We start from the raw sequence: 25,050 nt of genomic DNA, 5'->3' as shown, positions 1-25,050 counted from the left end.
TTCATTTACAAACAGAAAGGATTTTCCCCCCATATTATCACCATATATGTTCAGAGACTAAACAAGATTTATAAAATCTAGATTCCTCAGCGGAGGAGAAACTGCATCAATGAGAAATCAATGAGAAATCAATGAGAAAATCCACTGATAAAGTTATCTCATTACATCTCTTTACATAACCTTACAATCATGCAAGTCCTTTATTAATTTGAATTTCTTATCAAGACTGACCTCAGACTGTGTGCCATTATCCATATTCAATGAAGTACTACTGCTATTTTCCACAAGTTTTTAGTACTAGTTTAAAAATACTGCATGTTCATCCATTTGGATTAAAACAGCAGGCCATTCAGACCATTTGCCATGAAGAAATCTATTCAGTTTGTTCTGTGGGAATTTCTGCGATACTGATTGCAAATTGACTAACGGTTATAAAAACTGTATCACGGCCACTAAAGTAGTCATCAAGTCTCTCTGGTGTAGAGAAGAGGTGGACCGATGAGTGGATGGAAGGGTACAGGGATGGATGCTGGTGATGGCTCACTAAGCGTCTTGCTTTCACAGGCAAGGAATGCTCTACTTGTCGATCAGTTTCTGCAAAAGTGACAAAAAGTGTTCCCCTTTTAGAAATTATGTTTTGATGAATAAAAATCTCAAATGTGAAGGTGTTGAATGTATACAAAGCAAATGTGTCATTAAATTTAACAGGGATGGGAGTTAATCAGTGAGGTAATGGTTTATTTTCTGAAGTCGGAAGGCAGTAAGTGATAAGTAGCATGCAGCACACATAGTCCAACACTAAATGGTCCATTTCACCTTCCTTCTGAAACATATTACTCACACCAGTTCAACATAGAACAAGGCTGCTGAAACATGCAAAGTTATAGGAAAGTTATAGCTTTGTACAAAAAAGACATTAAGTTTGCCTGGATGTGTCAAATAGACAAGAGCTATCAACAACCTACGCTCCTCACAGGTTAAACATCACAAAATGCTCCAGAATTTTAACTCAAGACCTTGCTTTATACATTTTGAGGACTGCTCTTTTGAGCAAAGGACTGGTTTATAAATGTTTGAATTCATGCAGGAAAATGTTCTCACCGTAGTCAACACTAATGCCACTGACATTAAATAAATGTTTTAGAAAATTTAATAGTTAGTCCAAATTCATTCAGTTTGAGAACAAATACACTATAAAACGTTTACCACAGTTTGCACTCTTGACACTAGCTGCCTAAAGTCCTGACTTTTTTTTTTTTTTTTTTTATGCAGATTTGAGTTGACAGATTTCATAGAAAAATCACATGATGGGCACAGACTTTTTTTTTAGTTTTGGACTATCTAGTTGGACGATCTCAAACATTTCCTAAATGATTTTACAACCTATTGTATTAAATAGTTATTTGTCTCCTAGCAATGACAGATATGTTATGTTTCTGTGTCAGTTTGCCAGTCGTATTATAGCTTTCCGAGAAATTTAGCGAATGATTGTGTTTAGCTTGCAGACCTTGAAAACCATAAATATTTATGCATTTAGCAGACACTTTTATCCAAAGAGACTTACAGTGCATTCAGGCTAGAAGTTTTTACCCAACATACAGGTCCTTCTCAAAAAATTAGCATATTGTGAAAAAGTTCATTATTTTCCATAATGTAATGATAAAAATTGAACTTTCATATATTTTAGATTCATTGCACACCAACTGAAATATTTCAGGTCTTTTATTGTTTTAATACTGATGATTTTGGCATACAGCTCATGAAAACCCAAAATTCTTATCGCAAAAAATTAGCATATCATGAAAAGGTTCTCTAAACGAGCTATTAACCTAATCATCTGAATCAACTAATTAACTCTAAACACCTGCAAAAGAATCCTGAGGCTTTTAAAAACTCCCAGCCTGGTTCATTACTCATAACCCCAATCATGGGTAAGACTGCCGACCTGACTGCTGTCCAGAAGGCCATCATTGACACCCTCAAGTGAGAGGGTAAGACACAGAAAGAAATTTCTTAACGAATAGGCTGTTCCCAGAGTGCTGTATCAAGGCACCTCAGTGGGAAGTCTGTGGGAAGGAAAAAGTGTGGCAAAAAACGCTGCAACGAGAAGAGGTGACCGGACCCTGAGGAAGATTGGGGGGGCGACCTTGGGGGACCTGCGGAAGCAGTGGACTGAGCCTGGAGTAGAAACATCCAGAGCCACCATGCACAGGCGTGTGCAGGAAATGGACTACAGAGCACTGGACTGTTGCTCAGTGATACAAAGTACTTTTTTCGATGAAAGCAAATTTTGCATGTCATTCGGAAATTAAGGTGCCAGAGTCTGGAGGAAGACTGGGGAGAAGTAAATGCCAAAATGCCTGAAGTCCAGTGTCAAGTACCCACAGTCAGTGATGGTCTGGGGTGCCATGTCAGCTGCTGGTGTTGGTCCACTGTGTTTTATCAAGGGCAGGGTCAATGCAGCTAGCTATCATGAGATTTTGGAGCACTTCATGCTTCCATCTGCTGAAAAGCTTTATGGAGATGAAGATTTCGTTTTTCAGCACGACCTGGCACCTGCTCACAGTGACAAAACCACTGGTAAATGGTTTACTGACCATGGTATTACTGTGCTCAATTGGCCTGCCAACTCTCCTGACCTGAACCCCATAGAGAATCTGTGGGATATTGTGAAGAGAAAGTTGAGAGACGCAAAACCCAACACTCTGGATGAGCTTAAGGCCACAATCGAAGCATCCTGGGCCTCCATCCTCAGCAGTGTCACAGGCTGATTGCCTCCATGCCACGCTGCATTGAAGCAGTCATTTCTGCAAAAGGATTCCCGACCAAGTATTGAGTGCATAGATGAACATAATTATTTGAAGGTTTACTTTTTTTGTATTAAAAACACTTTTCTTTTATTGGTCAGATGAAATATGCTAATTTTCTGAGATAGGAATTTTGGGTTTTCATGAGCTGTATGCCAAAATCATCAGTATTAAAATAATAAAAGACCTGAAATATTTCAGTTGGTGTGCAATGAATCTAAAATAGATGAAAGTAAAAATTTTATCATTACATTATGGAAAATAATGAACTTTTTCACAATATACTAATTTTTTCAGAAGGACCTGTAATATGTAGATATAACCGTGAGAACAGCCTTTAACTACAGAAATGATCTATAATCATATAGTTGTGCCAAACAAATAAAATGAAAGAATCATGTAATTTTTCTCTTCTACCAACAAATCACAAAATGACTTATAAATTAACATTCATCCTGTACTGATGCAACTGACAATCTATTAGCATCGAAACAAGATAGTTCACCCCAAAATGAAAACTGTTCCACAGAAGAAATAATGTCATACCGGTTTGGAACAGGTTTGGAACACCATGAGTGTGAGTAAACTTAGTTTTAGGCGAACTATGCCTTAAACCCCAGGTAGTCTTGTGTAGCAATTATAAATTGTACCAATAACGTCAACCACCTGCCAATCAGAGATTCTTTAGAGACGCTCGCTGACATGAGATCACTGAGACAGGGAGGACTTTGTATTGTGTAAATATACATCAGTACGGTGATGTGATTTAGATGCTGATGCAGGAAGAAAGGGAGAGCAGCGTAGCTGAGTTATGATCAGTAAGGCTGGGATCCTCTTTAATAGTGTACATTTTTGACCAAAAGACAAGTTTGCATAATCCTTTACATTGCACTATTAAGAATTTTCAATAAAAAAAATAGATTGCTGTTTTCCAGTTCATAAACTTAATGCAAATCCATCCTCCCCTAACATTAAATAGGGGAACTTGAGTTTGTAATGCACAGGATGCAGTCACTAATATTTGATTGAATAATAAAGAGACAAATGGGGTTTTATTGTACTGGGAAATTTAGACTGAAATGCACCAAAATTATTTCTTGTCAAATTTATGAAATGCTGAAGGGGAATTTAAAAGAGGATGCTAACTGGAACATCTTATTACCCTTTTTTATAATACTCTTTATGACATTATGCTACATGATTGGTCTCTGCTTAAGTTACACAACTCTACCATCCAAATACTGACACGTGGCTTATGCAATCTCACATTCAGACTCAGACAAACAGATTGATTTCCCTGAAAGCAGCGTTTTTTTTTTTTTGATACCAAACAGAGAATCCCAATCCTAATTTGGTATTAGGCTTTTGTTTTCATGTTGGAAAATGAAATAATAAGATCATATAATCGTGTGCAAAGGTTAAAAAATAGAACAAAGTATGCGAGTACTTCACTCATTAATATGTGTGCCTATATTTCAAGGCATCATTCGTCCATGGTTTGGGGAAGGGGGGCTGCACTACCTGTGGAAAGGCTGATGCAGCCGTTAAGGAGGTGGTACTCCAGCTGAGCCAGAAGGGAAAAGTGATTGGAGGGGATGTGCGGGTGGGGGCAGCCGGTTATGTTGCTGTCCTTCAACCACTGAGTCTCCAGTAAACCCAGAACACGCATGTGTGTCTTAGAGAAGAAGATGTAGTCAATCATGCACTACACGCCCTAAAAAAATGATAGAAATCTGTGAGAATAATATAAAAATTAAGGTCCTAGTGCATAGGTTTCAGTGCAATACAATAACAAAGCAAATCACATTTCACTAAATCCTAAATCTTATCTCTTCACCTTGAAGTCATAAGTGTAGTTGGTGTAGGGCATGAGATTCCCCTCATAGGCACTCTTCAGCTGGAAACTGTGTGTCATACTCCCATCGGGGTTGCCGTTTTTGCTGTTACAACTGAAGTTGGTTAAGCAATAGCTGTAAAGCAGTTCCTTAAAGTCTTTGTGATTTTCTGCAACTCCCCTATTACTTAAGATACTCCACCACACCTGTGAAAGGCCAGGAAACCTAGTAATGATGAGATATGACCGCCATCAGTTCGTAGCAGTGAATGAAGATGTATCATATCGATCACAAGTGCAGTATGGAGTACCTCAAGGCTCAGTACTAGGGCCGCTACTCTTCACGCTTTATATGTTACCCTTGGGAGATATCATCAGGAAACATGGTGTTAGCTTTCACTGTTATGCTGATGATACTCAGCTCTATATTTCTTCACGGCCCGGTGAAACACACTAATTTTAAAAAACTAATGGAATGCATAGTCGATATAAAAAATTGGATGACAAATAGTTTATTACTGCTTAATTCAGAAAAAACAGAGGTGTTAATTATAGGACCTAAAACTCTGTTTGTAATAACCTAGAACACTGTCTAAGACATGATGGTTGCTCTGTCAATTCTTCGTCATCAGTCATCAGCACTTAGGTGTGCTATTTGATCGCAATCTTTCCTTAGAAAGCCATGTTTCTAGCATTTGTAAAACTGCATTTTTCCATCTCAAAAATATATCTAAATTACTGCCTATGCTCTCAATGTCAAATGCAGAAATGTTAATCCATGCATTTATGACTTCAAGGTTAGATTATTGTAATGCTTTATTGGGTGGTTGTTCTGCACGCTTAGTAAACAAACTACAGCTAGTCCAAAATGCAGCAGCAAGAGTTCTTGCTAGAACCAGGAAGTATGACCATATTAGCCCGGTCCTGTCTTCGCTGGCTCCCTTTCAAACATCGTATAGATTTTAAAATATTTCTTATTACTTATAAAGCCTTGAATGGTTTAGCACCTCATTATCTGAATGAGCTCCTTTTACAATATACTCCTCTACGTCTGCTACGTTCTCAAAACTCAGGCAATTTGATAATACATAGAATATCAAAATCAACTGCGGGCGGCAGATCATTTTCCTATTTGGCGCCTAAACTCTGGAATAACCTACATAACATTGTTTGTCTGGTGACCCATCTCTTTAACCTGGCATACACATAACATACTAATATGCTTTTAATATCCAAATCCGTTAAAGGATTTTTAGACTGCATTAATTAGGTAAACCGGAACCAGAAACACTTCACATAACACCCTATGTACTTTCTACATTATTAGAAGAATGGCATCTACGCTAATATTTGTCTGTTTCTCTCTTGTTCCGAGGTCACCGTGGCCACCAGATCCAGTCTGTATCCAGATCAGAGGGTCACTGCAGTCACCCGGATCCAGTACGTATCCAGACCAGATGGTGGATCAGCATCTAGAAAGGACCTCTACTGCCCTGAAATACAGCGGAGACCAGGACAACTAGAGCCCCAGATACAGATCCCCTGTAAAGACCTTGTCTCAGAGGACCACCAGGATATCACCATCTACAGCGATATCATTGACTTGATTTCAAATAAATGCGCAGACACTATTTAAACTGAACAGAGATGACATAACTGAATTCAATGATGAACTGCCTTTAACTATCATTTTGCATTATTGAGACACTGTTTTCCAAATTAATGTTGTTCAGTGCTTTGACACAATGTATTTTGTTTAAAGCGCTATATAAATAAAGGTGATTGATTGACAAGAGCTTCATGCCAAATCTAACTGAGGAAAAGTTTTTATGTATTTCTCTTAGCAAGGGCATTAAAGAGTAATTCACCCCCCAAAATTAAAATGATGTCATCATTAACTCACCTTCACGCCGTTCCAAACCTGTATGACTTTTTTTTTTTTTTTTGTGGAACATAAAAAGATATTTTGAGGAATGTCTCAGTGGGTTTTTGTTTATACAGCGGAAGTCAAAGGTTACCAGCATTCTTTAAAAGATCTTCTATTGTGCTCCACAGAAAGTCACAGAGATTGGAAACAACACGAGGGTCAGTAAATGACGACAGTTATCCCATACAAGGAATGCTGAGCCTACTGCTTGCCGTCCACTACATAGGCATTGAATTTTGGATTGCTTATTTGAACTGATTGACCTCCTCTTAGTTGGAATTTACACAATATAGATTGCTTAAGGGAGTTCCCCATTCTCTCTAACTATTATCTCTAATAAGCAGTTTCAAACATCACTTACCAGAGCCTGCGAGGGAGTTGCGGTCAGCGCACAGGACTATAGGGATGGTGCTGGTGTCTGACGTGGGAGGTGCAGAGTTGATAGAGCCTGATGCCCTCTCAGCGATGCTCTTCAGCTCAGACATAACACCATGGTCTGGATGAGCTTCACATCGGAGTACTCTGGATCCCAGTGCATGTGGGCATTAGCTACCAGCAGGAGCCGTTTCTCTGAAGGCTGCTTTGAACCTGCATTACAACACCAGTAAAATGAATTGGATTAAAGTATTTTATTAAAGAGGAAGCAAATGGAGCTGTGACATCAAAAAAAGATCTTTTATAATCAAGGTCATTGCTACAAGCTGAACGTGAACAGGGAACTCCTTTTTTTTTAAAAGTGTAATCACTATTGCAATATTAAGAAAACAGCGCAGGGGAAAACTGAAGAATACGCTGAGAAAGAAGAAATAAAGCAGAACTCGTTAAAAAGCGTGTATGCTTAAGAAATTGTATTCAGCTGTATTGAGGCATTGTGAAGGAATTAAAAAGTATGTTATCACTGAAATCCAACATTCAACCGTAGGATTTCATTTTATGTATCAGAGCGCCACATCACTGCAGGGTTTCTGCAGGATTTTTAAGATCAAATTTAAGACCGTTTTTAAGACCTGCATAAATAAAATTAATACTTTATGAGTGGGGTAGGGCAATGTCTATAGTACCATATTAAACTAACATTACTGTAAAAAGCATAATTTACAGTTCAGATGAAAGTTTTCACAAAAACAAAACGTTTTATAAAATGATCCGCTTTAAATTTCAGCCTTAAATTATTATATAAACTAAATAAATAAAAAATTAGGGGTGTGCGATACTGACAAAAAGTGATTTCTCCATACATTTTTGCGATTTTATCAATAACGATAATTGGACAATATTTTGCTATAGAGTGTGTTATTGTGCTGATCTTTTTCCTCTAATTGTGCTGAATCCTGAATTTTTTGATATTCTTCATTTTCTGTGTGGTCAGTTCACAGCAGTAATGAAAATGTATCATTTCCAACAAGTTTTATGGGCATTTTTACCTTAAGTCTTTCTATTCCTAAAAGTCTGCACCATCTTTTCAGTCAAATTCTTGCATTTGGTTACCAAGCAGATGAAATCAGTATCAACAGAATTTATCTTTGCAATGCAGAGCATTAGAAGTGGCATTTAGATGTATTTACACACTGTTTAATGCAGCTCTGGGGGACACTAAATACTTTAATCTGCAGTTACAAATGCATAAATAATGTTTTGATATTTTAAATATTAAACGTCGCTAGGTCATTTTAGAAGGGCTATAGCGATTAGCTACATATAGCCTACTGTACACAAATTCGTGATCGCCCCAGTCAGTGCACTTTAAATTTCATATGTAAACGGCGGCAGACTTGTCTCCTCTGTGTTTTCCGATTGTTACAATATCTGCAGTCCTTTGACATAAATACAGTTCACATAAGGTCACTAAGAAGAACTTGCTGTAAAGCAGGGTTCCTCAAATCTTACCCTGGACTGGATCCAACGCGCTGCAGAGTTTGGCTCCAACCCTGATCAAACTCATCGACCTGTGGTTTTCTTAATGATCCTGAAGAAATTGATTAATATGCTAAGGTGTTTTTGATTAGGGTTAGAGCTAAACTCTGCAGGAAAGTGGATCTCGTGGGCCAGATTTGAGCTAGGATCCCTGTTCCCCGCTCATCACACAACTGCTGTTTCTTACAGCGAAAATAGCCCTTAATGCATATAGGCCTACTTTATGAAACGATCATGTTGCTATTTCATTTAAAAATGAAATATTGCATGTGGCATAGCATATAGTCATTCGCAGAACAGATAAAGACAGTGACAGACCGCACTCAGTCTATCAACTAATTTTAACTTATTTTGATTGACCGAGATAATGTACAGTAGAAACATTACAGGGCTCCTGACCGTTCTTTCTGTACGACTACATTTAGTGTTTGCAGTCGCACTGTCGCGAACACCGCGTTGTTCAACCCTTAAGAGCTGTCATTTTTGTTGCATATGAGAAACATCTAACGGCAAACGATACTGAAAGCATAACGATATTAAACTACTCATTTGAGCTGCGCATCGCTTCGAGTTTAGAGCCTGGTTTATACTCGCCCCGTCAGCATGAGCGCGCAGCAAAAATGACACAAATATTGAGGAAACGATGGATGGTTTTCAAGCTAAAGTAAACCAGAGAGGGTGAACATGTTGATATTCATGTGTGGAAAAACATGCACGCAGCATCACCGACAGCAGGTTTAGTTTTACTTTTATTTTTGTTTTCGTTTTACAAAGCTTGTTATCTTTGTGCTATTTACCTCATGTAAAGATAAGGAGGATCTATTTTATTTGATTCCTCATTAGCCAGGTTTAAACCCAAAGTTGCCAATTTAACTTATGTTCAAAACAAGGTTCAAATCTGGAATATTGCACAAAACATTTGCGAAAAGCAGCGTTTCCATAACGAGTCAGAACAAAATCGTCACTTCCTGATACACTGGCACTATACATCAAGTTTCTTAATATAATCATGTTCCTATATAATTCATTCCTTGAACCTCAGAAGGAGGAGACGAAACACTTTCGGATGTGGATGCTGCTGTTTGGGAACGCAGTCCTTTAACAGTGTTAAGATGCAATTACACAGAAATACTTTGATGACATACTTTGCTCAGGCATTTCCGAATGACCATGTAACAACATTTCTTTTCTGTGGAATGAGATCAATCCGCTGGTTAGTCAGGATTTACCGTCCACAGCGCAGTCACATGACATGACTTTCGCAAAATACACTTCCAACTCCCATTTTTCGCATTAACCCTTTCACACAAGTCAAAAACCACCTCAAGCGAGCGTGTATACAGTATTGTGCAAAAGTCTTAGGCCACTAGTATTTTAACCAACAAAAAATGTTTTAAGTCAGTTATTTCTCTCTTTTACTGTAGTGTGTCAGTAAGAAATAACGGTTTACATTTCCAAACATTATTTTTGCCATTACTTGTATCAATTCACTGAGATTTTTGCACAAGGAGTCTGACAACAGCCAGTGCTCCACACAGAGATCTGATCTCAGTCTGTCTGGAATAACATATATAAGAATAACATAACATCTCCTATTATGAACTTCTTACTTATTGAACTAAGAAATCAATATCACATTTGTAATAATGCTGACTTTTGGAGAAGAAAAATGACACTCTCCAGTGATATTGACTATTTGAAATGATATAAATATATAAATATTCTGCCCCATATCTTGAAATATGTGATTATTCTACATGTATTTTAATAGACTGATTAATGCAGTGAAAGAACACACTCTAAATATGCACGTCCACTGAATAGTCTTAACCTTGTAGACTTCATTATGTTATGTATGTGGCCATTCTGTAGGTGTTTCGTTTGCTTTTCATGATATTTTCGATAATATCAAATCGCACATCCTTAAAACAACAATTATGATATTATTATCATAGGCCATACATTTCGCACACCCTGATGTTTAGATTTTTATAATACATTGTCTTCTTATTGATCCACCGGTTCACATTTAAAGCTCTGCGTGTTTGCTGGGTAGAGACATGGGTCGAGTTTTGCTTTTGTCAGATCTCTGAACTAGGGATTTGCTGCTAGCAGATTATCCAGTTGCGATTAATTGCTAATGCTTTTATCACGGTACATGGTATTATCACGGTATTGTAATTTAGTTTTAACAAAAGTGGCCATAATACAATATAACCGGTTAAATAACTTTTTTTCTTATAACAAATAACTGTTAAAATAAAAGTTAAAAGTTTTACACAGATCAAAGTGCAAAAGAACTATAAAGACCCATAGGTATCACTTTACAATAAGACCTCATTAGTCAATCTTAATTAATGCATTAACATTCACAATGAGCAATAGCTACATTAGCTACAGAAGTTATTAATCTTTGTTAATATATATATATATATATATATATATATATATATATATATATATATATATATATATATGTATGTATTGATAGACATAAATGTTTCATTTCATTTAATTGCAGCTGCATCTTCTAAAACATTCAGAGAATGTTATTGATGTTATTTTCAAAGTGGTCAGTATCTAAATATCCAGCTTGCCTCACATAGCCAAAATGTAAAAAACTAAAATAAAATTATTGAATTAATAAATACTAATATACTCTATGTTAAATTCATTTCTGGGCCCTAAATTACTCTTCTCATGTAAACATGTTTAACTTTGTGTTTTACTGCCACCTACAGGACAGAGCTAAACAGGAGCTGTGTGTCAGTGAAGAACAGGAAACCTAAATTGTGCTATTTAATATGAACTACAGAATTATCATTCAAGGTCCTTACCATTAGCAAACAAGTCTTTCTTCACCTCCAGCAGGACAGCTACTCCGGTGTTATCTTTTGTCATGACTCTGTTTAGCCCTCGAATATGCCATGGCAAACAGATTGAACTCCACTGTGTGTTTTTGCACCAGAGTAAATCTAGAAAATAAAGAGTGCACAAGATTAGCTTAATAATATTTCACTTTGAGCCTTGTAAGAAGACAGAAGGAGATTCTCACTTCTCAGTCTGCTCCTGTTCTGACATGATTTTGGCATGAGACTTTGGACAGAAAAATCCATCATATCTACGCTCTTTCAGTGTTTCCAGAAAGAAAGTGTAGTACTGCTCTGTCTCCACCTCCTGCACATGAGTTCAGTAAAATATGGCAACATATTCACAGATTCAAATTTCTCAGATCATTAACTTGTGAGCTAAAAGTTGTTACTACACAATTAACACCTACAACGAGCTATAGCCTAATTTTCCTCAAATTAAATCTGTGAATATGTTGCCAAGCCAACTGTACTGAACTCTGCACATGCAGTAGTAGAATGTAGAGTGTTAGAGCAAATATATATATATATAAAAAAACATCTTTACCTTTGAGGCCAAGTGTTTGCAACTGGAACAGCCGACCAAGTTCATAAGCTGTAAACAATTGCTGTTCAAAAGCAATTCCCTAAAAAAAAATACACTAAGTAAGAAACAAATGTGACCATATAACAAGGCGTCTGTTTAGTGGATAAAATTGCTCAAAGCAAAAAAAAAAAAATAAATGGCTGAAACTATATGATACACATATGATGTCATAGTGTATCATAGTGTACTTGTCAATAAGTCCAGCTGAGTCACATCCTAATTAGTTGTATTGTGTGTGTGTGTGTATAAATTTTATATAAAAAAATTTTAATCCATAGAGATTGACCAATTTGTCACGTACCTGAGAGTCACCATGTTGCCGAGTTCTGCTGGCAGGCAGCGCTATGATGGGGCAGCTTTGCAATTTCAGGAGGAATCCGGCTCAGGTTGTTGTTGTTGATGTGGAGAGCAGTCAGATGGGTCCGTGTCCATAGTGAGCTTAGACTTCTGACCCACCCTGTACCATGGAAGCACAGGCAGAGTGCACAAGTATTTTCCAAATTTCTCAGAGAATACGCATATTTATATACTCAGCAATGCAAGTCACTTCGGATCAAAGCATTTGACACTCATGTCAATTAACTGTATCTTCAGTAGCACATTCATAAAAATACATTAATTATATGAGTTGAGGCGTGAGGAATAATACATAACCAGAAATCTCCAACTCGGTCCAGTATGACTTCTTCCCAATGGCCGCTTCCTCTGCTGACATGATGGTATATAATCTGCGTGAGTCTGGAGGACCATATTTTTCCTTTGGCATGTCCATTAATCTGGAAATACATGAAGAAAATTAACAATATATATATATATATATATATATATATATATATATATATATATATATATATATATATATATATATATATGTAAAACGTGAAACAGTTTTTAGGATACTTTGATAAATAGAAAGTTTTAAAGAACAGCGTTTATCTGAAATAAAAAGTTTTATAATAATTATTAATGCATTTACTGTCATTTTTGATCATTTATTGCATCCTTGTTGAATAAAAGTATTAATATCTTCTTACATGAGTGATGCTGAGCTTACCGAGAGACAGGCAGACAGCTGATTTTTACACTGATACACTGAACTGTCTGAGTAGTCGACATCTCTCATGCGGAAAACAAAACATTATTGCAGGCCAGGGCACTAACAGAGTTTAACTTAGTTGAACTTTAGAGATGTCGCTGTAGGTATTTTTTATTGCTTTTTTTTTCAATCCCTTGTAGCTGTAAAAGATGAAAGCAAAACACTTTCACATTAAGCCCTGTTAATAGTTAAAACTACTTTTAAAAAGACAACTGGTCTTATTATTTGTGGTGTGCTGTAATCATTCAGTCACAGCTGTTACATAGACAACTGTACACTGCAAAACTCTAAGAGCTTGTAAGAAAAAGTGATGAGGACATTGAAGATCTTGATGAAGATGTTTATTGCAGCATTGCAGTGACAAAGTACATGTAGTACCATGGAGTCAGAATGAATGAACCCAGATCATCCTAAGATAAAACCTTTTATACGTTTACTTCCCTTCAAGTGAGGGTTTGCACATTAAATCAATTAATTATTACCACAGGAAGAGAAAAAGGCATGACATTTTTGCTTCGTATATATTTGCACTGCAAAAGCATTTAGACTGTAATAAAATGGTAAATGTGGTATTGTCTAACTGTGTGGTTTTATGCTGAAGTCGGTTTATATAGTGGCTTGTTTTAGGAATGGAAGCAACATGGTTGATGGGCCATTGTGGTCAATAAGGATGCCCTCATTTACAATTATGCATTTAGCAGATGCTTGAGGCCTTATTTCTGTGGGGTATCTGTTTTTTTCCCCAAGCTTTTTTTCTTGCCTTCCATCCCCTACCTACAACAGCAGGTGGCAGTAGAAACTCACTTTTTCTAAACTAATTAAGCTCGGATTGAATGGAAATGCAGTACTTTTATCTTCATTTTCGTCTTTTTCTAAATATCCTTGTTAAGGTCAAAGATGACCAAGACAATACATATTTATGTAAATATTCAAGTGTTTTATTACAAGAAACATTGGTATTTAAGGAAGAGAACAATTATGATTTTATAGAAATGCTTACTGTATGTGAAGATATTTTAAAACAACATGATTTAAAAGGTCTGAATTTATTCAAGTTTACAAATGTGCAAGATTTTTCTGTTTTTGTCCTCGAATGAGCACCGAGCAAGGATCGGATTGCACTGCTGCACGTGACCCAGGAAATCTTTGACCTCTGACTATTTTAAGTAGTCTCTAAATAATGTTCAAACAATTATATGTATTTCTATTTAATAATTATATTATATAAATGTTGCAGCAATATAATTTGCATGATTCCACCAAGTTTAGCCAGCATTAAAAAAAATGCAATAACCTAAAAAAAAATTCGCAAGAACGTTAGTTTGGCGCAGCATTCACAGAAGACTACCTCAAAATCTTTTACCCGTCAGAACTTTGAAGTCCACAGGTTTTGTTCCCACAGTGGTGGAGGGGGAGGAGGAGGGGCTCCTCAACTCGTGAATGCAGATGGTCGTGTCTCCTGTAACTCTCTTTAAAGAGCGGCTCGTACGCTCAGTGTTTGTTACTGCGTGTTCTCCTGTAATTAATCGCGTTCAAGTTGTCTTTGCAATGGCCCCGTACTTTTAAGAGGAAGGATTTTCGTGTGGGAACCGCTCTCTCTGAGGAAGCTTCGCTGGAGAGCGCACTGGACTGTATCTGCTCGGGGACTGGATGCTTCCCAGTAACTACTGACCGTCAGCCAGACTTCAAGCTCAGGCGCTGCTGGTCGATCCGAGTCCGCAGGAGAGCAGCGAGGATGCGCACTCATTCACATTCAAATTAAAGCCATTATATTTCTGAGCATTTTGGATTAATACGGTTTCTAAAGTGAATATGGGTCCTGTTTGGATCATTCTAACCGTTTTAATTGGATACATCACTAGCTTGCCCGGAGCACAAGGTTGGTGTGTTTCTGTTATCGTAATTTTTCTGAATTCATTGGTATTAAATAATAAAGATAAAACTCCCAGATCAGCGCTCATGCAATAAAAAAGATTTACAAATGTGGATAAATCAGTTTGACCCGTAGGTAGAAATATGCGATAAAAAAAAAAACATTGTGCAATAGAGAGTCCTATAAAATTAAATAACTGAATGACCATGATGTCTCGTGTTGTTAATGAATCTGTGCCCGCATCCTGGATCTGTTATCTTGATCTTCCCTCATCAATTTGATGCATTTGCATAAATTCACTATAATTCACTAGCTAATGGTTATTATTGAGAAGTTGTTTGACAGTAAACATTATTCCCATCCTTTCTCAAGATATACCTGTATTTCTTGAGGGAAGCATGCTTTCTTAAAAACTTAATAACACACAAGTTAACTTCATCAACACAAGATTTTTCATGATTACCTTGTTATCTATTGCATTTTTTTTAATGTAAACTTTTATTTTAAATATTTGTTTTCTGATTTGCCTGATTTTTTTTGTAAATATTGTTTAACTGCATAAAAACTGTATTTAAATATTTAAGGGTCTTTCAGTTATTACTCCCATCTGTATTTGTGTTAACATTAAAACTGAGCACGATTATAACATGCTGACATCCTTTTCTCTTTAGAGCCTTTGAGGGTCAACTAATAAATTAAATTAATGATCCTTGTGACAATCTTTTATGTTCTTTCACATTGAGCAACAGCAAGGGCATGTCCAAAGCATTGTCGAACACATGTTTGCCATGACTGTGACATTTGTCGACTAGTAGCCTAGTCATGAACTTGTCAATTAGACTGCATTTTCCACTCTTGTTCACCTCATTTTCTTCATCCACAGGAGCATGTGTCCATCAAGGCTCATTGTTTGCGGTATGTATCCATTCCTTTTCTTATTTTAATTTCCTTTTAATCTGATTAATGTACTTGTGTTGAGATCTGGGGCTTTAAATAATAATTCTGGCCCATTTATACAAGACATTGGGTTGTTAATTATTTAGAGGCCCATTATCAGCACTGGCATTGAAAGGATTCACATGATAAAGTATCAGTCAGAATAGGTCTCACAGTCACTACACATGTATTTGAGGAGAAGTGCCTCATAAATAAAGAACATGTGCTGACTTTGTGAATGGTAAAGATGATGAGAGATGGTCTAGAATCAGGGATCCTCAACTCTGGTCTTCAAATTCCACTTTCCTGCAGAGTTTAGCTCCAACCCTAATCAAACGCACCTGAACAAACACAACCACAACCTTCATTGAACTTTGGTGCACAACAGGTTTTCTCTGTGGTTTAATGGAGAGTAATGACACATCTCTGTCGCTGCTATTGTGTAATTAAAAGTCGTGTAAACACAGCAGCTGGATTTCTTCCTTCGCTCCCTGAGAACTGGGAATGGAAGTGAATGGTATGTGTGCATTATTCTCTGTAACATAGCTCCTCATGGGGTTCAAGAGGCTTTGTGGGGAAAGGGGGAGGGATTTGGGATGTCGGTCATAGACAGGTGGAGACATGCTGGAGGGAGTCAGGAAGAGGCTCTTTGGAGTTCAAAAGAAAAGTCGGCCAAAACACCTGGATAAGGAGCCAAAGAGTCCTGATATGGAAAAAGAAAGGATTTAAGTAGCAATTATGACTCCAAACTCTTTTCAGAAGTTCTTAGCAAAATCAAAGCACTAGTTTAGATGACAAGTGAATGGTTAAACCCAGTCAAAACTTGGTATGCAAAAAAAAAAAAAAGTATCTATAATAAATTATAAAATTATAAGAGTATTCTTAAGGCATTATAATGAATTCATAATATATATATATATATATATATATATATATATATATATATATATATATATATATACATCTCATTATAACAGTTATTGTAACAACAGTTTTTATGAATTATAATATTGACTTATTTGTGGTTATAGCCTTTAAAATTACGATTTATAATACACAATGAACACAATGCATCCACTTCATTTGCAATGGATTATATTTCCCAAAGTTATAATGCGTTATAAGTCTCATGTCTTGCCATTGTTAACTTTTTACTTCACTTAAAACAGGCAAGAACACTTACAAACAAAAGTTTTATAATGCGTTCTGCAGTCATTATGATGTCTAAAGAATACCCTTGCATTGTGTTGCAAAATGGGACTTATAGAAAATGTTACCAAAATGTTAATAAGAGATTTAATTCTGTAATACAGCTTTCTTCAGATTGCTAATTATGTGTCTTGTGTTCACCTTTTAACCCTTTGTTTGATGACAGTGAAGGAAAGTGAAGGTACACCATACTGTTCAAAAGTATGGGGTCAGTATAATTTTTGTTGGGAAGAAATACATGAATTCAGCAAGGTTGCTTTAAATTGATCAAAAGTTACTGTAAAGCATTTATAATGTTACAAAAGATTTCTATTACAAATCAGCTATGTTCCTTTGAATCCTTATATATATATATATATATATATATATATATATATATATATATATATATATATATATATATATATATATATTTTTTTTTATCACAGTTTCCACAAGAATGTTAAGTAGTACAACTTTTTAACATTTTGACAATAAGAAGAAATGCTCCTTGAGAACCAAGTCAGCAAATTAGGATGATTTCTTGAGGAATCATGTGACACTTAACACTGGAGTAATGACGGATGAAAATTAAGCTTGGCTAACACAGGAATAAATTACATTTTAAAATATATTCAAACAGAAAACAGTTATTTCATGTTGTAATAATATTTCACAAAATTACAGTTTTATCTGTATTTTTAATTTAAAAAAGCGGCCTTAGTGAGCACAAGATACTTTTTTTATGTTGGCAGAAATGAACCATTAGTTGTGTGTACAGTGAAGTGGATCAGTGAAGTTGAACATGTTTATGTAATTATTGTCATGTGACATTAGGTTAAGCATGCAAATGTAATTTGAAGAGCCTGTTGAGAGTTATTTGGCAGTTGGTGTAAAGTTTTTCTATCATTAATTATGACTGTACTACTTCAGCCTTCAGGGTTTTGAAAACAGAGTGTTGAATACAACTGTGATATGACGGATGCTAGGACTTCTCAAGAGTGTTAATTTAATTTTAGCAGACCCTGGTAGACAACAGCAGTTTTGTGCGTTTCTACTGTGAAAGACCTTGCAATGAATACAGTATAAAGATTAATGAGAGCCAGTGCAATAGCGCTCACCCGTTCCATTCAGCAGCTCATTCTGAAACAAGGTACAACACCACATCTAAACATATCACTCGTGCCCTGGGGCTCAAATTCCTTGCATTGCAAGTAGTCTGCCTCCAAGCAATCGAAATGTATGGCAACTCAAGAATAGAATCAACTAAACAGAGGAATGATAAAAAATTTTGCTTGTTTGATTGGGTTGAAAAGAAAATATTTAGCTAATTATAACATAGCGACTATTAATCTGGAAAACAAATAGAAAGTAATGGGAGTGAAATTAATTTTAAAATTGAACAAATTGGTAATTACCTACAGTCTTTGAAAGTTACTTTGTAACTAAAGATAGATGGTTCAAAGCTATTTGAACCATATATCCTTAGTTATCTTGTTTAGGGATTTTATTTCGTCAGTTAACCTACAATTGATGTTCATTCTGGTGCTTTCATGCCACCCATGATGTCTTTCAGTATGAAAGTCATGATCTTCAGAGGATAAAGCCCTGGGCTTCGTGACCTCAAGGCACATGGTGGTCCTCCCCATTTTAAACCTCATTAGGTTGTTTTTCTAATGTTCACAGGCCATCTTTACTTTTACAGCTGGTCATTTATTACTTGACCTGTTTTATAATTTCTCAATGCACCTGAATCTGAAGTTGAACCCTAATCCTGCAGATTTGTACATGGAAACATGGATGAAACACTTTTTACTGTTATTCTCTGTTGCTAGTAGTTACAAACCCTTTTGGATTTTATTTCTACAGTTATAATTTGTGGTGAGCAGCAGAGCCTGTCTATTCATGCTCCGTTATTGAGTGAGGTGTTCCACATGCTTTCCTGCTGTGAATGACTTCACATGGGCTTGAATGTGTAATACTGCACTCCTTTAGGTACCAAATTGGCTTTGATCCCTTTCTGGTCTACTGAACACATAACATTTTACCACACTGATTGAGCTTAACAGCAGTATGACAAAGCAGTTGGGCAAAAAGCATGCAGGGATATGAAAAGTGGCTTAGCAGTCTTTAAATTCCTGGATCCAGGATTTCCTGGATGCTCAAACGAGAACAGGTTTTGAATGGCTCTTCAAGCATGCATACAGATACTTGTTTAAAGCAAATACCCTTCTTGACTGATAGACAAACACTCCAAACAGGCTGAACTGTCTGACACCTCCACAAACAGCTAGTTGCGGCTTGACTATTTCTGAGTCGTTTGTCATTGCCTTTTGTTCCTCAGTTTATTCTGAGTGATAATCTTACAGCTCTAAATTGAAGTGTGTTTGCTTCTTTGTCTAACTCTGTGGACAAATTGCTCGTTTTTAGTGGTGTGCATTCTTAAACATGCACAAGTAAACTAAACTAAACTAACTTTGGTCTAATGTAATGTTAAGGTGGTGATTAACCATTTCTCCAAGCAGCTTTTCTGCCTCATTCTATCGTTATTTTTGTAACTTGTTATGAAGTAAAAATTCTTGCACCTCAGAAAAATGAACTATCTTGTCTCACTCTTCAATTGCACGTGCAAATGTGGCGCACGCTGTTTATCACTTCACTAATGCACAATAGAAACAAGCATGCAACGTGAAATAAAAGTACCAATAACAATCTCATAACACTTTGTGTGTTAGTTGGTTAAGGATTTGGTAAGGTGTGCATGTACAAAAAAAAAAAAAAAACTCATGAAGTGGGTTGCGGTTGATGACCATGGGAAAGTGTGGGTCCCACGGCCAAACCAGCTTAGAAGCACTGATTTAAAGGGATATTGCCCAAAAATTTAAAATCAGTCATCATTTACTCACCTTCTTATTGTCACACTACACTCAGGAACAGGAATGAAGGAGTGAGGAGACAGAATTACAGGAATCAAACCAGGAATCACTCGGAATGCAGATGGAGATGACATTTTATAACAGCTGACAAGAAACACAGGGCTTTAATGCACAGACACCAAGGGGACAAACCTGGGAGCAAATTAAAGGGGGGGTGAAATGCTATTTCATGCATACTGAGTTTTTTACACTGTTAAAGAGTTGGATTCCCATGCTAAACATGGACAAAGTTTCAAAAATTAAGTTGTACGTTTGAAGGAGTATTTTTGTTCCAAAAAAACCTCTTCCGGTTTGTCACAAGTTTCGGAAAGTTTTTTTCGAGTATGGCTCTGTGTGACGTTAGATGGAGCGGAATTTCCTTATATGGGTCCCATATAGCAGACCACTGAGAGGCTGAGCACAGCCTGATCAGAGCGAGAGCATCGCGAAAAGTCACAAAAGAAGTGTGTTTTTGGTTGCCAGGGCAAGACAACCCTGCACAGATTACCAAAAGAGAAACAGCATTAAGGGACCAATGGATGCAGTTTATTTTTATAGAGCATCAACGGAGTTGTGCAAGTGTTTTTGTTTGTTCCCTGCATTTCGGATTGCACATCGTTTATTTCTTAAGGATAATGCAGTCCCAACGGAAAAGGGTCACGATTGTGTGTTGGAACCACATGCGGTGAGTAAAACTGCTTAAAATATCTCTGTGTTGTTAACTTAGCTATCAGCGCCAGTGTTAATTTTGACACGAAATTTTAATTTAGTTTTAGTCTTAGTCTTTTGACTATAATTCTTTTTAGTTTTAGTCAAGTTTTAGTCATCTGATTTGTTTTAATTTTAGTCTTATTTTAGTCGACTAAAATTGCTTGGTATTTTAGTCGACTAAAATAAGACTAAAATCAATAACAGATTTACTAGACAATTTTTTTACAGCTGGTATAGGAAACAAACTTAACCAAAATATATAAAACACAAATTCAACTTTATTTCAACACAACTGTGTCTTTATTTCGATTCAAAAGCTTTTATGCAGCAACAAACACTGTCATGATAATGTAAACAATAACTAGCTGCCAATTGACCATCAATAAAAGAAAAATAACGTTAGGTCCAGGACCTTAAAGCTTACAGCTGAGCTGAACAATAAGTGCATACATTTAAAGTAAATATTTAATAAGTTGGCAGCTAGGTGGATAAAAAAAGTAACAAGATTTTATAAGGTATTCATTTGTCTAGCAATATTGTATGTTTTAAATACTGTGAACATTCATGTTTCACATGACTAATATAGAAATATTTGTGATATTGTCAACAAGTAGAACATTATAAAATATACTAAACATTAGTATTAATCAAATGTATTTATCATGATATTACGTATTAGTATTGTGCTCGCATCTAATTTGAAGAAGGGGCTATTTTACAGTACTTTTCAGTTCGTAATATTTAATGCTACAACATCTACGCACTGCACTATTCCAATTTTGCTTAGCTCAATAAACAAAAGAACATCGTTGTAAAATTACATTTGAGAAAATGTCCGGGTGGCTCGTCTGTAAATGTCTTTTCAAATTGGTTGTGTTCTTGCCACGAATGAGCGCTCTGCGTGCTTTACACTTTGTTTTGTTTTGTTCGTCGTCAAACGTGAAGTGAGCTGTGGACATTTTGTCGCTCTTTTAGACAGTAGGGACTTTAAGCAACAGCTGCGAATGGAACGGCTACAGCGACCGGAAGTTTGCCGTCACACCGCTGTAGCCAAGAATGTAAAAGTCACTAAGCAACGGTAAAACAGAACAGCGCAACGCAGCATTAATTCATTTATTGAGATCCAAAAAAAAATATAATTTAAAAAAGCAAGAGAAGGATTGCTTTTGGCGTTAAATGACAATTTTTTTGTCAGAAGAGGAGTTTTTAATATTGTATGATGTAAATAAGTCTAAAAACATAACATTTATTTACCTAACCTCTCACGTTGTAGCGACTCTGGCAAATCAGCTGTTCTCCCGTAGTAGACCGTTAAATTAGATCGTCAGAAAGTAGCAGTTAAATTCGCGCAGGCGCAATACAACGCCAGAATGGCGTTGCCGTTCCACCAGAGGCTGTTGCTCAAAGTCCCTATCACCTCTTCGAATGCCGACTTCCCGGGAGCTCAGAAAAACTGAAAACCTTCGCTTCACGTCTCAATAAGTCAGGCTCTGATTGGTTCTCTTCTCTCATGCAGTCTGTTCTGTTTTGCCGGTTCTTTTGCTCATTCCTCGCATCTCTCCCGTCTGCTGATTTGATTTTCGTCACAGTCTATTTTCGTCTCGTCCTTTATTCGTTGACGATAATGTCAATCAATTTAGTCATAGTTTTAGTCTCCATCAGTGCCTTCTATTTTAGTTTTCGTTTCGTTTTCGTCGGCAAAAATATATTCGTGACGAAAATAATGACGAAAATATTTAGTCAACGAAATTAACACTGATCAGCGCGTAAGCACATCAAGTAAACAGCATGCGATGTTGTCATCAAACTGCACTTTCCACATGTACAGCTTAAAAAAAAAAAAAAAAAAAAAGACGACATAAAGTGGAACTTAGTCATTTTCCAAAACCGCTAAGCAAATATATACAGTTTCAGTACATAGCACATAGCATACCGCCTTTGCTGATGCTGCTCTTGTTAAATTTCAGCCTCTGGATCTGTGTCACAGCTTCCACATGTGCTCAACTCAAAAGCCTACTGGCACTCGTGATTCTTTAGCTCCGCCCACACGTCACGCCTCTAGGCGCTCGTGTTTTTCCGGGGAAAATCGGTACTGACTATCTTTCTCTTATAAATATAATAAAACTAAAGACTTTTTGGAGTTATGAAGGATGCAGTACTACTTTATAGGTACTCAAGATTAACAGGATATTGAGTGAAAACGAGCATTTCACCCCCCCTTTAACTAATTAAACAGGTGGAAATTAATTCACATAACGTGGACAAGAACAGGGAAGACCAAATAAGGAAACATGTGAAAGCATCCCGCACCATGACAGTATCACTTTTGGCAGGGGGCGGGGGGGTGGAGGGTTGGTTGGTGGGTCTGGAGGCCATGTAGGATCAGGAGACTAAAAAGGTTTAGCTGGTTTGGCCACGGGTATATGCAGCCCCCCTCCCCAAAAAACTAAACAGTCCATTCCTCCTCACCCTCCTCCCTTGGTTACTGGTGAATTGGGTGGCCGGTGGGCCTGACTCAGGGAGGGCCGGCCGAGGGGTTCCGGATCGAGGGCTGTCCAGACACTGGAAGACTGCCTCCTTTCAGTTGAGGTTGGTAGTGTCTGGGAGCTCCGTGGGGTGATGGCAAATAATCCCAATCTGGAATGGCATCACAAGGGTTTCCCCTTCGAGGGAGCTGGTGAGGGCACGAACGCCCTCGCAAAGTCTTTCGGTTTGAGGTTGCTTGAGCCATGGTGATGAACTTCGCTCATTCCTCCATTTGGGGCAGGGAGAAGCAAGCAGAACAAAAAACAAAGACCAATTAAGGAAAACAGGAACACTATTCTGTAATACTATTCTGAACCGGAACATAAAAGAAGATATTTTTTAAGAATGTTGGGAACCAAACAGTTTTGGTGCCCACTGCCCATTGACTTTCTTAATACATTTGAAGTAAATGTGGATAGAATGTAAATTTTTGGGTGAACTATCCCCTTATGATTTGCCAGGTAGGAATTTCAACCAGAATTGAACTGAAAATGTCTTTTCCTGAATTTAATTCCTGGATTCAAGTTGAATTTCAATTGAGGATGTCATGAGAAATGAAAACTAGAAGATAACTCCTGAGTTTGGCTACCTGTCACTCTCCCTTAAGTGCAGCTGCTGGCAGAAGTCAAATCACCGGCAGTCAGAATAATTCATGTTCAGGCACGGTTCATTATGACATATAGGATTCAACACACTATGCACTACAGTTTCATCTCCTGGTGATCCACCACAGGCTGGAGCTTTCGGCAATGGAAGACTACTGTTGTGCAGGATGATAAGCCTCATTTGAAAGGTCAACCTGAAGGCCGTTCCACAGTGAGCGCGATGCGAAAAAGCAAGGCGAACCGCAGACGAACGATGCTTTCACACCGAGCTCGAAACGATTGTGTGCCTTCGGCTAATTCACGCCTGCATGCTAGGTGGCGGTGACCAGCAATGCAATTTTTCTTCATGTAGTGTATGTATTTCATCTTCATTAATTCTATTTGCTTTCTTGCTTTTTTAATATATAAGGAAGAGCAAGAGATATAATTACATGATTGACAGGTCTAGAGTGAATGCACTCTAACACTGGCGCTTGTGGAAGAAAATGGACGGTGCTCTTCAGATCACAGAATGAAGTGTTCTTTATACAGAATACCATGTGAGAATTAGTATGTTCTTAAATATCACCAAGAACTCAACATCCACTCTTTTTTCTTGCAGGGAAAAAAATCCTCTACTTTGCTTTTAATTTTTTTTTAACGCTTGTGCTCAATACAGTCTTTTGAGCTTTTAGCGTCGACCTTTTGGGTAACACCAGTTGCTCTGGCCACGTGGTGTCATGCTCAAATCTTATTGGACGGCCCATGTTTTCGCTTTGCGAAACTGAAAAGATTTGTCGTACTGGTTAAAAACAAAAAACAATTGCATTTTTAGTGTGCGAATGTTCGTGTTCTATGTGGTTCCATAGAAATCTATTGTTTTATTCCAGAGCGATATCGCATCCAATATCCAATAAGGCCTTAAAGTTTAATTACTCGTAAAGTCTTTAATATTAAGATGTGCCACGTCATGTCAGAGATTCCACATCTTCTTGTGGTTATCTGCACATCTGTGACTTCACCTTTGCTATTGTTTCTGTTGTGTTTTTGAACATGGCTCCCTCTGTGAATTCCATGGAGACAAGCGGAGGTGAAGCAACAGAGGTGGGGAAAGATGGTAGCCTGAGGATAGACAGCCAGACGGGGCCTGTTTCTGTCTCCAGCCTTCTCCCCCCTCAAGTGCCTAATTTTGGATCTTGCTCATGTTCTCCTGTTCAGTGGTAAAACAAAGTCTTCATGGTGTGTCCTGCCACACAAGACGTCAGGACTGAGTTTGCACTTGT

The 25,050-nt window shown here is 37.2% G+C and overlaps 1 protein-coding gene and 1 pseudogene across 2 annotated transcripts in view; one reads left to right on the top strand and one right to left on the bottom strand.

The window, feature by feature from the left end:
- Window positions 1-46: 46 nt before the first annotated feature.
- Window positions 47-12,704, bottom strand: LOC128014969 (CCR4-NOT transcription complex subunit 6-like; annotated as a pseudogene).
- A 1,750-nt stretch (window positions 12,705-14,454) lies between these two features.
- LOC128002999 (extracellular matrix organizing protein FRAS1) overlaps window positions 14,455-25,050 on the top strand; it is a 110,071-nt gene continuing 99,475 nt past the window's right edge. The window contains exons 1-2 of one of the 2 annotated variants that reach the window (XM_052592489.1): window positions 14,455-14,913; window positions 15,791-15,822. In XM_052592489.1, the coding sequence (XP_052448449.1) occupies window positions 14,847-14,913; window positions 15,791-15,822 (99 nt within the window). In that variant the 5' untranslated portion in view covers window positions 14,455-14,846. The remainder of the gene's footprint in view (window positions 14,914-15,790; window positions 15,823-25,050) is intronic. The other variant, XM_052592490.1, reaches the window with a different exon arrangement.

The sequence above is a fragment of the Carassius gibelio genome, chromosome A5 (genome assembly GCF_023724105.1).
Source record: "Carassius gibelio isolate Cgi1373 ecotype wild population from Czech Republic chromosome A5, carGib1.2-hapl.c, whole genome shotgun sequence".
In the NCBI taxonomy this organism is placed as follows: domain Eukaryota; kingdom Metazoa; phylum Chordata; class Actinopteri; order Cypriniformes; family Cyprinidae; genus Carassius; species Carassius gibelio.
The sequence above is the reverse complement of the archived record's forward strand: the minus strand, read 5'-3'. Positions and strand labels throughout refer to the sequence as shown.